This window comes from Nicotiana attenuata, unplaced genomic scaffold, assembly GCF_001879085.1.
Source record: "Nicotiana attenuata strain UT unplaced genomic scaffold, NIATTr2, whole genome shotgun sequence".
In the NCBI taxonomy this organism is placed as follows: Eukaryota; Viridiplantae; Streptophyta; class Magnoliopsida; order Solanales; family Solanaceae; genus Nicotiana; species Nicotiana attenuata.
In genome coordinates this window covers 151,035-168,294 of record NW_017671789.1, presented here as the reverse complement: position 1 = coordinate 168,294, position 17,260 = coordinate 151,035, and the positions used below count along the sequence as shown (strand labels likewise).

Sequence of the window (17,260 nt, the reverse complement as noted above, 5' to 3'; positions counted from 1 at the left end):
AAGAAAAGTTAAGCGTCTTCGAACTGACAATGGGTTGGAATTTTGCAATTCTGAGTTCGATAATTTTTGCAGCAGGGAGGGCATAGTGAGACACCGCACTTATGTCGGAACACCACAACAAAATGGTGTTGCAGAATGTATGAATAGACACTTTGTGATAGGGCACGAAGCATGCTTTCACACTCGTGTGTTAGCAAAGATTTTTGGGTTGAAGCAATCAATACAGCTTGTTATTTGGTCAATAGATCTCCATCCACAGCTATTGAGTTCAAAAATCCTTTTGAGGTATGGTCCGGTTCGCCTACTGATTATTCAAATTTAAGGATATTTGGTTGTCCTGCTTATGCTCATGTGAGGGATGGAAAACTTGAGCCGAGGGCAAAGAAGTGCATATTTCTAGGGTATGCAACTGGAGTGAAAGGTTATAGGTTGTGGTGCATATATCAAAAGACTCCAGGGCTAATTATCAGTAGGGATGTAACATTCAACGAATCTGCCTCACTCGACAGTCAGAGGGAGAAGGCAATAGCGAAACAGATCGTGGTGTCAGTGACCGCATAGAGCTAGAAATTGAATCTCCACTAGCTCAGCCCAGGAGTTCTAAAGTAGAGGAAGTGGAGGAGGTGCAAAATATTGATCAAGATGATAATGTTGGTGCACCTGGGCAACAACAACCATATAGCATTGCAACAGGCAGAGAGAAGAGAGTGATCAACCGACCGCAAAGGTTTGCAAACGTAGTTGATGGGAATCTTCTTGGATATGCGATTCCAGTGGGATTTGCTTTGGTAGTTGCAGAGACCGTTGATGCGTTTGAGTGTTATAGCTATCTAGAAGCTATTCCGAGTATAGAACCAAATCGACGGATTAGTGCTATGGCTAAAGAGATTGAGTCTCTTAACAAGTTTAGGCGTTGCCTAGACTTGGTTGATGTGTGCGGCAATGGATAGAGCCCTTGCGAGGGCTGAGGGCAAGGTAGAGAGACGTTGTTCCTGTTGATGAAGAGAATTCAAGCCAAGGGGAAGATTTGTTATTTGTGGCTTGAATTATTTCCTTGTATTTTTAGGAAACCCATAGTCCCTATAGGGTTAGGAAAACCCATTGTCCTAATAGATTTGGGAAGGAAAACCTATAGTCCTTGTCAAATTGGAAAACCTTTCTCATATATGTTTGGGACCTTTTGGGATCTATATATAGGGGTTGTAGTTGGGGATTCTATAGATTTTATTGTGCTTTTCTTCTCATTCATAGTGGAAAACTCTCTTTGCTTTTGCCCCGAGGATTAGGCTTAGCCGAACCTCGTTAAATCCTTGTGTTGATTTTTCTTCTGTATTCGCTTTGTGTGTGATTGTGTGCTAGTTAACCCACGATATTCTGCAACACTGGTTAACAAACAAAAATGGCGAATTCACCATGAAGGCATCGTACACAATGACAGCTAAAAAGGATGGGGTCGATAGTGATGGAAAGGACTATAGCTGGATATGGAAGCTGCACACCTTAAACAAAATCAAAACTTTCCTATGGACCGCAGTGCATATATGCGACTCCAGCCTCTGCGGTATTTGTGACCTCGAAGATGAGGATGTAGAGCATATCTTTTTCAGATGCTCCTGCTCAAAAGATATATGGAATCAAATAGGAACCGCCCATAACTACCCATGTTACTCCCTGAGCAAATACGCGATTCATAACTGGATTAAGGAACAATGCCTTAACAAAAAGAGGTTCGACAGCTACCTTGCATGGTCAGACATCATTCCCTTCATACTATGGGCTTCACAAAAATGAAAAAACCTTCAAAAATAACTATGCCACCCTAAAAATATGCCATATCAAAAGCAAAGCTTTGGAGTTTAATTAAACTACTGATGGAGCAAAGCAACCACCCTACTATCTATACCAAATGGAATCCTCTGGATCAAGTCACCTTCAAACTAAACATAGATAGCTCCTCTATAGGGAATCCGGGGAAAGGGGGCTTGGGAGGAGTGTTCAGAAATGGAAATAGTGATCGGATTATGGGCTACAGCATGACAGTTGCATATGCAACTAAATATATACATGGAAACTTTATCTGTGTTCCATGGTATTAAAATAGCTATAGAAGAGAACATACTGCCTCTGGTGATAGAAACAGATTGTAAGGAATTGATCAATATGTTCTCTAACAACTCTTGTCTTCACAAACACTTGATAAATGACTGCAGGTGGATGCTATATAGAGCTGGAGCCGCACCCTTGATGCACGTGTTTAGAGAAGCTAATGGAGTTGCCGATCTAATGAGGAAGAATGGGAGCATTTCGTCCCTTTTTGAAAATCCTAAATTGTATTTTGCCCCTCCCCCTTTGTCGCTACTGTTTTTGAAAAGGACAAGCTAGGAAATTTGGGTTCTAGAATACCTATACAACCCATTCAATTTGGCACCATTTTTTATTTTGGCACTCTATCTCCACCTTGTTTCATTTTGGCCCTCTTACTCTATTTTATATGTTTCATTTTGTCCCTCCAACTCCATTTCTTATGTTTCACTTAAACACAAAAGCTGAAACCAATGCAAAAAATATAGCGCGTGTGTATACACAAATCTGAGGTGTAATAAATATCCAATTAAATGTTGCCACCTGATTTTTTTTCATCCATGTCAAAGGAGTCAATATTGATTTGTGTATCCACAAGCGCTATATTTTTTGCACTAATTTCAGCTTTTGTGTTAAGGTGGACCATAAGAAATAGAGTTGGAGGGTTAAATGGAACAAGGTAGAGATAGAGTGCCAAAATAAAAAATGGTGCCAAGTTGGATGGGTTGCATATGTATTTGCCCCAAAAAAAAAAGTCATATTATGCATTACAAAAAGTAATTTGTGTTATAAATCCTGCAAATGGTTTCATCCACTTGCAATGATGGATGTCTTCCATAACAGGTTTTAGATTGGTTATATATCCACAACAGGTTTTAGATTGGTTATGTATCCAAAACAGGTTTTAGATTGGTTATGTATTCATAACAGGTTTTGGATTGGTTTTGTAACAACGAAATATTTCTATAAATAGGTTCAGTGACGAACCTATTCCACACTCTCAAACGAAGAAATAAATCCTCTCTTCTAATGTTATCATTCTCTTCTATTATTAGTCCTAGGTAATTACATAGTTCTTGCTATATTACTTTTATTTTATAACACGTTATCAGCACGAGGCTCTAATCCTTTCCATTACCATTTTAAGGTTTATTTTCATATATCCTCCAGGTATGTCTTAATACATGTTGCATATTTTATATTAATTTAAGTTCTTATAGTAGTTGTTATGTCGTCACAGAAAAGAAATTAGTAGACATAAAATAATTATATAGTAATTCATTATTCACATGTATATCAGAAAGCATTTGGTTAGAGACATTGTAAAAATTTGCCATGATTTTTAATTGGTAGAAATACTCATTAACTCCTCTTAACTGAAGATGACCTTAGTAATTTTATTTAACCAATTTCTTTTAGATTTATATTCAGATATAATACTTTTTTTAAAAAAGGATATATTTATGTGTAATTGAAATGACTTGATCAAGTGTTTTGGTTCATTCAATAAGTAGTGGACATGCATATGTTTCTCACTTATCATGGAAATTTAACTTGCTACTAATATATTGTGAAAACACTTAGAGTTCTCCAGTAAATTTTGTTTATGTATTCTATAATATTTATCAGATACCATCATAATTTATTACAAGTTATTTGCTGCAAATTTAAAGCCTATAAATATACTAATAATTCTGAAGATTGCTCTCTCATTTAAAGAAGAGAATTTTAAGATTCATTTTATTTGGAAAATGAGAGGATAAATAGTAGCTGGCAGATGTGAATGCTTAGTTATACGATTTATTTGTCAATGAATCTTAATGATCTCTTAACCAATTTCTACATGATTGTTACTACTTTGCTGATGGTTTACCAGTACCTAAAATTTATCAGCCAATAGTTAATTATTTGTATTAGAAGATATACTTGAACTATATTCAGTTTCATGATATACATGACTTGCAGAAGTGATTATATTCTTATAACTAATTTTGTTTTTGCTTATGACCACGAGTGATAATTGATATTTTCATAAATGGTCGGGGGTAAGTCCCACGACACTCTGAGAATAATGCATTAAGTTCATGTGCACCGTAATAATAAGAGGGTTCGAGCCCGGATGATTAAGGCATAATATGCATTTATGAAGGTAAAGGCAATGTTTACCATCAAATTGGTATGGAAAATAATAAATCACGTTGCAATGATTCTACTCCATTCCCTGAAGAGAATGTGACTTGTGATAAACATTTAGAATGCAGACTCATTCCTGAAAGTGAATGTAGCAATATGTGTGTAGTGAACAAAGACGTGTTGGATACATACCACAACTCACCTTTAAGGAAGGTTTAAGAGGAAGAAAGATAATGAATATCACTGTGTGGTTACATGAATATGTCATTGATGCGTACATGTGGTACGTCAAAAATATATATTGACATGCCTTATAAAAGGTTATTAAAGGCAAAATTCAAGCAAGAAATAATTCTGCTTATGATGACTTTGACCATGACACTTTATTATAATCTAACTTTCTTTGTGAAAGAGACATTCACCATATGAATGGTGTGACAAAAGATCTTGTAGTACAAAATCAATTAAGAGTTCCGGAGGAACTAATTTATTATTACCTGGATGAATAAAATTATTCATGACATTGATATTGTAGTAAGTCTCAAAAGAAACTTTTTGAGTTTCAAATGTATAAGCCAAAGTGGTTGGCATATTGAGACTATAAATGAAGGGAAGGTTGAATATATTCATATTACTATAATCATACCGGGTAAATATAAAATGTTATCCGACTTTCCTTCTATTTGTACTACACAAGTATAAGTATGATGATGCAATCGCATGCCACAAGTAAACTAGAGGTTTACTAAAACAAATATTAGTTGGCATGACTGGTAGGCCATCCCGGTTCAATTACGATCGCAAATGATTAAGAATTCACATTGGCATATATTGAAAAAATAGAAGATTCTTCAAAAATTCTCTTGTGCTGCTTATTCTCATGATATACCAGTTAAGGTAGGGACTGAATCCCTTGATTTCTGGAACGAATAAAAGGTGATATATATATGGGCCCAGTCACCTGCCATGTGGACTATTTACTATTATATAATTTTAATAGATGCATCTATTATATAGTCACATGTGCGTTTGTTATCAACTTGCAGTTTGGCTTTTGCAAGGTTGCTTGCTCAAATTATTAGAGCACAATTCCAGAACGTAAATTATGATGATTTATCTTGATAGTGCTGGTTTAAATCCAAGTTGGTTTAGCAGAAATTATATGCCTCCAACAATAGCGAACCAATTGGTTATGAGAACAAAACTTCCAAAAATAAAATTTGGTATGAGATGTATTATTTAATATATAGCAGCACTTGTACGCATCTAGCCAACAAATTATTGATAAATTATCCCTATCACAATTGGTTCAGGATCAGGAACCAAATAAACTACATCTAGAAATATGAATGTGCTATATGATTTAATTGCTCCACCATAACGCATAAAGATGAGTCCCTAAAGAATGATGGGGATATGTCTTTGTTATCCAATATTAAGGGGAGAAAATGGGCAGCTAAAAAAAATATTACATGAAATGAATTATTATGAGTACATCTATATTCTCACACAAGAAAATATGAACTTGAAGTTCATGTGATAATTCATTTGCAAAATATTGCTAGGCACATTTATTGACCCAAAGCTAAATTATCATATTTCAGCTGCTAGTGCTCCAAAAAAAAAGGATAAGTCCATGAAGGACAGAGTCTACGGCACACATGAAGTATAATTGACTAATCGGGTTCAAAAATAGAACTCCTTGAAGAAGGATAGGAGCAAATGATCAAGATGGTCATAATAAGAAGGCAAGTGCTCTATAAGAGCATCGCGACATGACACTTTATAACACCTCATAAGAGAGGCTCAGGTACCTGAAAATAATGAGATCTCGATAAGTTATGTCTTTATTGAATGATGATAGACCGATATAAAATGATCATCGACGATACTATTGATACAATGTAGCGCTCAATATTATTAATATTGACGAGGATCTTGAGCAAATCTGTCATAGAATGTGGACAGATAAATGATTGGCCAAAATGAAAAATACGCAATCAAGATTGACTTCACCTGAAAAATGTGAAATTGAACGTATAGTCCCAACACCTGAAAGTATAAAGCCCAGTGGAGGTAAACATATGTTCTTGTGCAAAAGTAAAATGCAAAATCAAGTCTATAGATATAAAGATAACTTGTGGCACAAGATTTTTCGTAAATATCCTGGCATTGATTACATGGAGACATATTCTCCTGTGGTGGATGCAATCACATTCAGGTATCTTATCAGTCTAGCAATTCATGAAAAACTTGATATGCATCTTATGGATGTTGTCACCGCCTATTTATATGGCTCACTGGACAACGAAAGTTTTATGAAAATCCCTGAAGGATTAAAAGTACCTAAAACATACAAAGATTCCAGGGAAACTTGTTCGATAAAGCTTCGAATATCCTTGTATGGATTGAAGCAATCAGGGCGCATGTGGTATAATCGCCTCAACGAATACCAATTAAAAGAAGGGTATAAGAGTGACACAATTTGTCCTTGTGTCTTTATAAAAGGATCTGGATCTGAATTTATCATAATAGCTGTGTATGTTGATGACTTGAATATCATTGGGACTGCTGAAGAGCTTCCAAAGGCAGTAGAATGCTTGAAGAAAGAATTTGAAATGAATGATCTTGGAAAGACAAAATTTTGTCTTGGCTTACAAATTGAGCATTTGAAAAATGGAATATTTGTCCATCAATCAACGTACACCGAAAATATTTTGAAGCGTTTTTATATGGATAAAGCACATCCATTGAGTACCCTTATGGTTGTGAGATCGCTTGATATAAATAAAGATATATTTCGTCCTCATGAAAATAATGAAGAGCTTCTAGGTACTGAAATACCATATCATAGTGCAATTGGGGCATTAATGTACCTCGCTAATAATTCTAGACCAGATATAGCTTTTTCTGTAAGCTTGTTAGCAAGATTTAGTTCTTCCCCAACACAAAGACACTGAAATTGTATTAAGCATCTATTCAGATATCTGCGAGGGACCATTGATATGGGATTATTTTATTCAAATGAATCTAGGTCACAACTGATAGGTTATGCAGATGCAAGATATTTGTCTGACCCACATAAAGGTCGATCTCAAACAGGCTATTTATTTACATGTAGACAGGGGCGGACCTAGTGCACAGACTACGGGTTTCCGGGAACCCAACTTGCGTAGACCCTGTATTTATATTAAGAAATTCACTAAATATTGGTAAATATCTGACTGTGAACCCAGTAATTATTGCATATTAATCTGAAATTACGGTAGGAACCCATAAGCCTCAAATTCTGGATCCGCCTCTGCATGTGGAGGTACTGCCATATCATGGTGTTTAACAAAACAAACTATGGTTGCTACTTCTTCAAATCATGCAGAGATAATAGCCATTCATGAAGCGAGTCAAGAATGCGTTTGGTTGAGATCAATAACTCAACATATCCAGGAGCTATGTGGTCTTTCATGGGGAAAGGATATCCCAATAACATTATATGATGACAATGCTGCATGTATAGCTCAACTAAAAGGGGGATATATTAAAGGAGACAGAACAAAGCATATTTCACCAAAATTCTTTTTCACGCATGATCTTCAAAAGAATGGTGAATTGGATGTTCAACAAATTCGTTCAAGTGATAATTTGGCAGATTTGTTCACTAAGGCATTGCCGACATCAACATTTGAGAAGTTAAGATACAAGATTGGAATGAGTCGTCTCCGAGATATCAAATAAGGTTTTTTTTATCAGGGAGAGAAATACGCGTTGTACTCTTTTTCCCTTAACCAAGGTTTTGTCCCATTTGGGTTTTCCTGGTTAGGTTTTTAATGAGGCAACTCTTAATGCGTATTACAAGATATGTGTACTCACTAAAACTTTTCCCACTGGGTTTTTCTTAGTAAGGTTTTAATGAGGCACATTATCTGTTAGTGGACATCCAAGGTGGAGTGTTATAAATCCTGCAAATGGTTTCATCCACTTGCAATGATGGATGTCTTCCATAACAGGTTTTACAATTGGTTATGTATCCATAACAGGTTTAGATTGGTTATGTATCCAAAACAGGTTTTAAATTGGTTATGTATTCATAACAGGTTTTGGATTGGTTTCGTAACAACGAAATATTTCTATAAATAGGTTCACTGATGAACCTATTTCACACTCTCAAACGAAGAAATAAATCATCTCTTCTAATGTTATCATTCTCTTCTATTATTAGTCCTAGTTAATTACATAGTTCTTGCTATATTGCTTTTATTTTATAACAATTTGTTTATTTTCTTGCTTTTTGTACCGAATTGTCTTTTATTTTGTAACATTATTCTTTTCCTTTTCAAAAACTAGAATGTAAAATCGGGTTTGACCCGACGCTCCATACTACCCGACCCACGGGCCTCCTTGGAGTTGTGGGGGCCAAAATTTCACGGTATAGCCAGTTTTCGGACTGGTCAATCAAAAATAGCCAGCGTTTACCAAGTCAATGACAAAAAGCCACCGTTTTGCTGCAATAGAGACCGGTCCAGCATAATATACTGGAGTTTTGGTGCACTTGTGTGAACTCCAACATATTATGCTGGACCGGTATACTTTGCTGGCTCCAGTATAATATACTGGAGACTGGAGCACTGGTGCTCCAAACTCCAGTATATTATACTGGACCATTATACTTGCTGGAACTCCAGTATATTATGCTAGAGTTCTAGTGTATTTATGCTGGAACTCCATCATATTATGCTGGAGTTCCAGCATACTATCCTGGAACTCCGGTATAATATGCTGGAGTTCAAGTATACTTATGCTGGAACTCCAGCATAATATACTGGAGTATTTTCCGGGTTTTGAACAGTGTTTTTGCTCAGATTTATCTTTACATAAAAAAATGGCTAAATTTCGATTACTTTTAAAATTAGGCTATTTTTGAACGACCAGTTGTAAATCTGGCTATTTTTAAAAATCACCCGTTGTGGGGGTTAAAGTTTGGATACTGAAACATAGGAGTGAAGTTTGAACATTCTAGCCAAACCATCTTCTTCCTGTGGAATCGAAAATGCAGCAGGTGAGTGAACTAAACCCTAATCTTTCACGATTTTAGCATTTGGTATTTCTCTAAATTCAAAGAAATATTATTGATTTTGTGGAAAAAGGCTGGAACCTCGGGCTCCGAAGTGGAGGTAACATGGGAGGATCAGCAGAATATTAACAAATTTGGCAGATTGAATAATCGTCTTCATGAACTCCACGACGAGATCAAGATTGCTAAGGTAATCCCTCTCCTTTTTTAACACTTCATTCATAGGTATTTCCACTTTCAGTAGGTTTGTGCATATATTTGCGGTTGAATAGGTTTTAAATACTGAAAAGAGGGGAAATTTAAGTGCTTTGATTATGAAATTCGATGGGAAAAAGGAAATCCGATGTAGTTTTGGAATTAATCACTACTTAATCTGAAACTAGTTGGGGTTCAGCTCTAGGAATCATTCACATCCATTCTGCTCTATTCAGACCTATTCATTCCAATAATAAAATAGGAAAAAAATGTTACTTTTAAGGGTTATTTGAAACTATTTTTTTTTTTAAATATCACACTTTGACATACAAAGTGTCTAACACTAGAGCTAATGTAGGCATTAACCACAAAAGAGTAAGCCTTAATCCCAGCTAGTTGGTATCGGTATATATTGATCTGTTGCTTTCATTGTGTTATGTCTTTAGTTAAGTGCACATTCGTTTCGTATAGATTGTAGGTCTTTTAAGATAACCTCGTCTACTTATTAAAAAAAAAAAATATAACCCCGTCTAGATGGTTTAGGTCTACTTTGTCCATTTTTATCACCTTCAATCATTTTAGTGTCGCACCTATGAGCCAGTGCCTATACAGGTTTACGTATGACATGGAGAAAACAGTTTTTGGTGTAAATGTTTTAGACTTGCTGCACTATAGAGAAACAAGACCTTCAGGCTAGCAAGAATTTTACACTGTTTGTCAAAAGTAAATGCCATACTTCATGAGCAAGCTATGTGAAGAAAATTGCTAATCATGACAATCTTATGAAGGTAGTCTGCTTGGTAGTTGAAACCAAACTTAGTCGTCTGGAGCTTTGGCAGCACCAATTGACATAGTTGGATTGTTAATACATCAAATTCCATAAGAACTTGGATACCTGGCAGATTTTCTTGTACTTATTTAGTGAACTTGGACAAGTCATGCTGCCCCTCATAAAAAGGTGAATTGAATTTTCGACCTCAAGACCAAATCAGAGCAATTTGTACCCTATACACAACACACACACACACAAAATCTAATATATATATATATATATATATATATATATATATATATTAGATCCACAGGTTCCAGTACATTTTTAATAGAAATTACCATATATGTCATGAATCAAGGAAAATAAGCCTAAGAATTGAAATAGCTAGGGTTTTGAATATTTACAACTGATTGTTTGAGATGGAAATTATGTATATTCCAATGCTATGGATTTCCCCAAGCATATGAGCATATCTATATTAGACTTATATTGCGATAAATATATGTATGTACCTCTATTTAGCTTGCATATTTAAATAGTCAACATGTATTTTGGCCATGACTAAATGTATAAAAAAATCAAGCATATGAGCATATCTTTTTGAGAAGGAGCATATGAGCATATCTTCATTAGACTCATATTGAAATAAATATATGTATCTACCTCTAATTGGCTTGCATATTAACTACTTAAACACATGTTTTGGGCATGAAATTGAATGGTATCAGAAAACCCAGTCAAGTCCCTTCCAGGTATTTGGGCCAGAATTGATTACCTGTGTAAATAAACTTACATGCATTTTGTATTTCTCCAAGGTCAATCATTGTTTGCTTTTGAAGAATAAGGATTCTATTGCTTTGATAGAACAAAATCAGTTGATAATATTCTTGATGTAATGAAATTATCAGGAAACAAATTCTGGATATAGTATACTGTTTGCTGGAATTATGTGCATTGTATTTACTTGACAAATTAACAAGAGTATTTAAAAATTAGTTTGATTTTGAAAAGACTGAGATTCTTTCTGATATAAAGTGTGTATCTGCATACTAGCTGCAAAACACTAGGGCCTACCGGCCTAAGACTCTTGAATACTATCCACAATAAAAAATTCAGCTGATAATATTCTGGACATAGTATACCCTTAGCTACGATTGTGTATGTTGCATTTACTTGACAAATTAACAGCATTTTGTAGAGCTTAGTATGATTTTGAAAAGACTGAGATTCTTTGTGATATACAGCGTGTATCTGTATACTGGCTATAGAACATTGTGTTTTAAGACGTTGTGTCCACATTGTCACTTAAAGATAATAGTTCAAAAAATTTCTGGATAATTATATTCTCATAGATTAGTTCTTTTTTTCGAAATTTATTCTCATAGATTTGTTGTATTTATCCATTTGCCTGCACGTGCTGGGGAAATGATGCTTCCTGCTGTGCATTTAGCTTTCTAATTTTCCTTCTTTGACACCTTATTCTACTACTTTACTTTTACCTTGACACTTCAAAAGAAGGTGCTTACAGATTTACTTCTATGGCTAAATCTCTCCTAACGTACCTTCCGTTGTTTCTCTACTGACTCCAATTTAATCTTTGTCAGGAAACATGCGAAAATCTTGAGGATGCGAGCAACGAGCTAATTCTGACCGATGAAGAGATAGTGCGGTTCCAGATAGGGGAAGTTTTTGCTCACGTACCAAAGGAAGAAGTGGAGAGCAGGATAGAGAATATGCAAGAGGTTACTGCCAAGAACTTGGAGAAACTAGAGGAAGAGAAGGAATCAGTAGTTTCTCAGATGGCTGAACTGAAGAAGATATTATATGGGAAATTCAAGGATTCAATCAATCTCGAGGAGGACTAGTAAAATTTCATAAGTTGTGCTTACTGCTGAAGTGTGCAACTTCGTTTGAATTTGCTTTTTGTTGAAGGGTGTTCTCTTGATTGGATTTTTCCATGTCTCGTGTCTTCAATAGTTGAGAGTTTAATTCCTCAACAACATTTTAAACATGCAGGTCTATGTTTTCTGCTCCTTTTCTTTTCCCTCTTTCTTGGAGGTGATTCTATCAGCTCTACTTTTATTTCAAGCTTTGCTTATTTGTTACTACCAGATTAACTAATAGTAACAAGTTAACTAAAGCAAGCCTTGTCAATTGGTACTGTTGGACCAGAAATCTACTTTGAATCCCGAAACCAAAGTATAAGTAGAAACAAAACAAAAGATGCCTAATGCACTAATTCAAAGAATTGCATTGCGATTAAGCACTTCTTTCTGGATTAGTGCGACTTATAATAGCCTGTTTGGCCAAGCTTCTTTTTGGCCAAAAATTGAGGTGTTTGGCCAAGCTTTTGGAAGGAAAAAAAGTGCTTTTGAGGAGAAGCGGAAGCAGTTTTGGAGAAGCAGAAAAAAGTAGCTTCTTTCCAAAAGCACTTTTTTGAGAAAAATACATTTAGAAGCAGTTTTTTAAAGCTTGCCCAAACACTAATTGCTGCTCAGAAGTGCTTTTCAAATTAATTAGTTAAACACAAACTGTTTCTCACCGAAAGTACTTTTGAAAAAAAAGCAGAGTTGGCCAAACGGGCTATTAGCTATAGAGAAACAAAGCGAAAAATGATCGCCAAGCAGAGTTGACAATTGGATATCCAAATATATATTTTGCTTTTTATTCAAATTTGGTAAGATTATGAGAGAAAATTTCTTAAATGACAAATGCGCACTCTCTTGCGCTTCATCTATTTAGCAATTTCTTTTTTTCTATTTATTTAATTTACAGGCAACCCATCCCGTCGAAGACAAAAATGGGAAGATAGGGAAAAGAAGAAGATTAATAATCATTTCACTCCATAAAAATACAATTTCTTCTTTATTTTTCATTCCTTTCGCCTATTAATACTATTAAAAAAATATTCTTTTTATCAGTACAAGGATCTCTACAAAGCAACTTCCACTATGATAAAAACAGAGGATAAACATATAGAGGAAAATAGATGAAGGGAAGTAGTAATATTGGGGATAAGAGAGCCATATAAAATAGTCCAAGTAATATGATACTTGACTCTTTAGCACCGTTGCTTAACGTAAACAAATTGTAGAGGAGGTCTTTTCTAAATCGACTAGATTAAATGTACATTAATTTTTTCAACCTAGAAGTGTATCCAAATTAGAAAATCAAGAATTTCTGAACCCCACCTACCAAATATATTGTTCCTATACCACGTTTTCCTTTACTGGAGATATTAAAATCTTGTATAGAAAATCAATAATAATAACACCCACAAGGTCAGCAGAAGCCATACCCCACATACAAAATTCCCAAAATTATCTCCCCAGCTTGCTGCAACAATCCATCACATTTCTTGAACAAAACCTGCAGCAAAACCCATTTCATCTTCCCAAAAAAAAAAAAATCTGTCAAGATTCAGAAAATGGCAATCATTTCAGCTTCTGCTGCTGCTACAACTCTTTCTCTATCCCTTACAGCAAAACCCATTTCATCTTCTTCTTCTTTGTGTGTTTCAACGGCTAAGATTCCAACTTTATGTTCCTCTAGGTCACTCTTCTTCAACAGCAACAGGTCACTTTTTGTGGGTCCAGCTAGAAAAGTAAGGAGCAGTGGCAAAAAGGGTCTTTCTTGTAACTGCTTATTTGGGCTCGGAGTGCCTGAGCTGGCGGTGATTGCTGGTGTTGCTGCCCTTGTTTTTGGTCCCAAACAGTTGCCTGAAGTTGGCCGCACTATTGGCAAGACTGTCAAGAGTTTCCAACAGGTTACATTTTATGTCCCAAATTTTAGTCCTTTTGTTGGATAGATATTTAAATCACGAGATATTTTGCAAAATCAGGTCATTTGTTAGTTAATGACATGTAATATTCTGTGATTAGCAGAAATTAGTAATTAGCAATCTGATAAAAATGGTACCTAACTTGCTATAATAGGTAAAATTTACACTGTCAATGTATATAACTTTATTACTTGAATTAGCTATCAATTACTCAATCCCAAATAGATAATTCACCTACCGGAAATAAAATTTTGAGATTTAATAACTTAAGGAAAACTTGAACTTTTTAGGTTTTAGGATGGTGGTATTTCATTAAACGTTTTGGTCAAGGATCAAGTTTTTTCTTTTGGTTTTGGATAATATGGCATAATTATGGGACGGAGGATCTTTTGGGTGATTTACATATGTTTGATAGTTTTTGGGTCTGATTGGTATGTTCCAAGTTTCGACTTTGGAAACGAGTTTAGTTGCTTGTGGCTGAAATTAGCGAAGGCTAAAAGGTGGAGAAAAGGAATTGGAACCTCTGATCGACCTAGACACATAAATAGCTCTCATTGTGGGTATAGATTTGAGATTTGTAAGTAGCTGAACTAGTTCTTTCTAAGTATGCCATTGCCAGGAAGAAGAAATTGAAATACAGCCACTCGTGCTGGTTGTAATACTCCCTCCTTCCGAATTTGGTGGTGTTTGACTAGGTACGGAGTTCAGGAAAAAAATGAGACTTTTGAAAGTTGTGGTCTAAAACAAACCATAGATTGTGGCTGTAAATTGTAATTCATTATGGGTGAACGGATTTCTAAAGCTAAATTATTTCTAAATAAGGAAAGACGACTTTCGTTTTGGAACTGACTAAAAAGATAAGAGTGCCACATAAATTGGGACGGAGGGAGTAGATGTATGGACTTTTTGGTTTCTTTTGTTCTTCCAACAGAGGGAGAAAATGGCATGTTTCCTTTTCCACTGTCATTTTGCTTGTGAGAGAAGACTATACGTCATAAGATAAACTCTTATGACTCTAGAATTGCTTTATGGCGTAGTCGTTAATTCTGCATTTGGTTCTACTGACCAAGCTAGAAAACGAGGCATTGTATGTTGGAATCAATACAAATTCAAATGTTATGCATGTGCAAGAGAAAGGAAAACGAACTATCGGATGGCTAGAAGCTTACAAAGCAAACCTCCACCTTTAGGTTGAGGGTTGTAAAACCAGAAAAAGAGCATATAAATAAACAAAATTATGCTAGTGCACCTAGCATTTTCAAGGAAAACCTCCAGAAGTTACTTTAATCATCAGGCTAAGATGCACGTATTTTTTCTAATTTTCATCATGCCTTTTGACTGTGAGACAAGGTTGGCACTTCATTTGGTTTTTTCAAGTGCATAGTATTATTACTAATAAGCTTTTAACAAAGTTTTAGTTGGGCAAAATTCGGAGTTGAAAATCTTTGATCATAATCAGAAGATAATGATCCTAATTGATGGTGCAAATGTATTGGTAATGAAATGGTGTTTCTATATAATGTGCTGGCTTCCATCAGGCTTAAGATTTTTAGCTTTAAGATGCTGACGATGAAAATCGAGGAATATCATGGGAAAGTTCCGTGAGCTATTGTGGTGGTGGGTAGAGTGTAGGAGTAGTTAAAATTATCGAAGGAATAGGTCTGGTGTGCCTATTTTCGCTTGGCTTCAGATGTCCTGTATTTCTCGCGGGGTTTTGGCGAAAGAGCTTATTGTCTGGTGAAATCTTTGCACATCATGTGCATGGAAAACCACATTCTTTAATACGGACAGATATCTTACATAACCTCCTGCCCGGAGAAGGGCCCAACTCAAGAAAAAGCAGGTTTTAACAAAACATTACAAGGCTTGGGAGAAACGTCTCTATGACTAATAGAAGCGACATGTATCTAAATAAGGTGGATATTGCAACTTATTGCTGATCCTTAATCCATTTTCGAAGAATCTTCTCAAAGTACACAGACATATCACTCCCGTTCAATGAAGGTTCATCAACGCCAACAAATAAAAACCACATTCAATTTCTTCACATGATGGTAAAATGGTAAATGCTGCCAATGTGTAGTTCCAGAAGACTCACCTGCTAAGTGCTGAGATAATCGGTAAAGACTTGTATGAAATAGAGATGCTTCCATCCTACATTTCTGTGTCGTCCCATTGGAGTAGGAAGATATCTTTATTGACTTTACATAAGTAGGTTAGCACTTATGTGTTATACAGAATAATTAAATACTATTTTCATCATCTTACTTTTGGTTCAATCTTTTGTAAGTCTATAGATGATGAAAAGATCGTAGCTCCAATTTTGTCAGGGCAACCCTGGAACTTCTTTTCTTCTTGATTCTTGTTCTGTGGTAATATTTTTTTTTCTCCCTTTAGTGGGAAGAGGGGAGATGTTTTACATAATCTCTAACATATCTCATAATACAGGCGGCAAAAGAATTTGAAACCGAGTTAAAAAAGGAGCCAGAAGCCTCTGCGGAGCCCCCAATGGAGAAGTCCATAGATGCTAGTCAAGAAGAGAAGCAAGATGCTACGGTCTCAAGCACGAAGGAGAGGTCATAAAACCACAAATGAAGTTTGCCTCCAGCTATAGTTGCTAGATTTTTTGTTCCTACAACACGGTCATTTATTGTATTTGACTCAGTAATGTTTGAGGTGTTGTGTTTGATTTACATACCAGGGTTCCCTCATTGACAGCTTAAGATTATATAACTAGGTAACTTAACCATGCCTTAGCTCCAGTTCTTCATCAACAACAGGAACAACTTTTTAATTTTCTTACATTTTCCCACATTTCCTTTTTCATTGTTGAACTAATTAATTCAACTAGGTAGAATCTGTAACTATGACTTCTCTTGATACAAGGCAAAAAACCGATTAGCAATAATCCTTATGATGCTTTATAAACCAAATACACTTCTAAGTTGTCTATACCTCTGTGCCCAGTATTGAAGTCCAAACTCTTCCACGGTCCTATTCAACATTTTAATGACCTTTTTTTCTTCTAGAGAACCAGCTTAATATTTAGATTACTTCTTCCTTTAGTTGTTAAAGCATGTTAGGAATTTATATCTGACGTTTCATATTAATTTTCTAGAACTTCTTCTTTATGTTAATTGTTAGTGCACACTACTTTAACTTTTGAATACGTTCAGTATTTAAATTTGGTAATCAAAAACATTGCGTCATTTCATCTTTAGATCTT

At 35.4% G+C, this 17,260-nt stretch overlaps 2 protein-coding genes across 2 annotated transcripts; both read left to right on the top strand.

Annotated features, from left to right (window-relative positions):
* The first annotated feature begins 9,181 nt into the window (after positions 1-9,181).
* LOC109210229 (probable prefoldin subunit 4) lies at positions 9,182-12,341 on the top strand. Its single transcript, XM_019373610.1, has 3 exons — positions 9,182-9,268; positions 9,357-9,473; positions 11,858-12,341. The coding sequence occupies exons 1-3, from the start codon at positions 9,260-9,262 to the stop codon at positions 12,116-12,118; spliced, it is 387 nt and encodes a 128-aa protein (XP_019229155.1). The 5' UTR covers positions 9,182-9,259; the 3' UTR covers positions 12,119-12,341.
* A 1,145-nt stretch (positions 12,342-13,486) lies between these two features.
* LOC109210227 (sec-independent protein translocase protein TATA, chloroplastic) lies at positions 13,487-16,836 on the top strand. Its single transcript, XM_019373609.1, has 2 exons — positions 13,487-14,019; positions 16,483-16,836. Exons 1-2 carry the CDS (start codon positions 13,681-13,683, stop codon positions 16,615-16,617), a joined length of 474 nt encoding a protein of 157 aa, XP_019229154.1. The 5' UTR covers positions 13,487-13,680; the 3' UTR covers positions 16,618-16,836.
* Positions 16,837-17,260: the final 424 nt, after the last annotated feature.

Bases quoted from the DNA above. Each gene is read 5' to 3' on its own strand.
- LOC109210227 (XM_019373609.1), top strand. From the start codon at position 13,681: ATGGCAATCATTTCAGCTTCTGCTGCTGCTACAACTCTTTCTCTATCC. The intron at 14,020-16,482 runs GTTACATTTTAT...CTCATAATACAG, and splicing joins CTGTCAAGAGTTTCCAACAG to GCGGCAAAAGAATTTGAAAC.
- LOC109210229 (XM_019373610.1), top strand. The intron at 9,474-11,857 runs GTAATCCCTCTC...AATCTTTGTCAG, and splicing joins ACGAGATCAAGATTGCTAAG to GAAACATGCGAAAATCTTGA.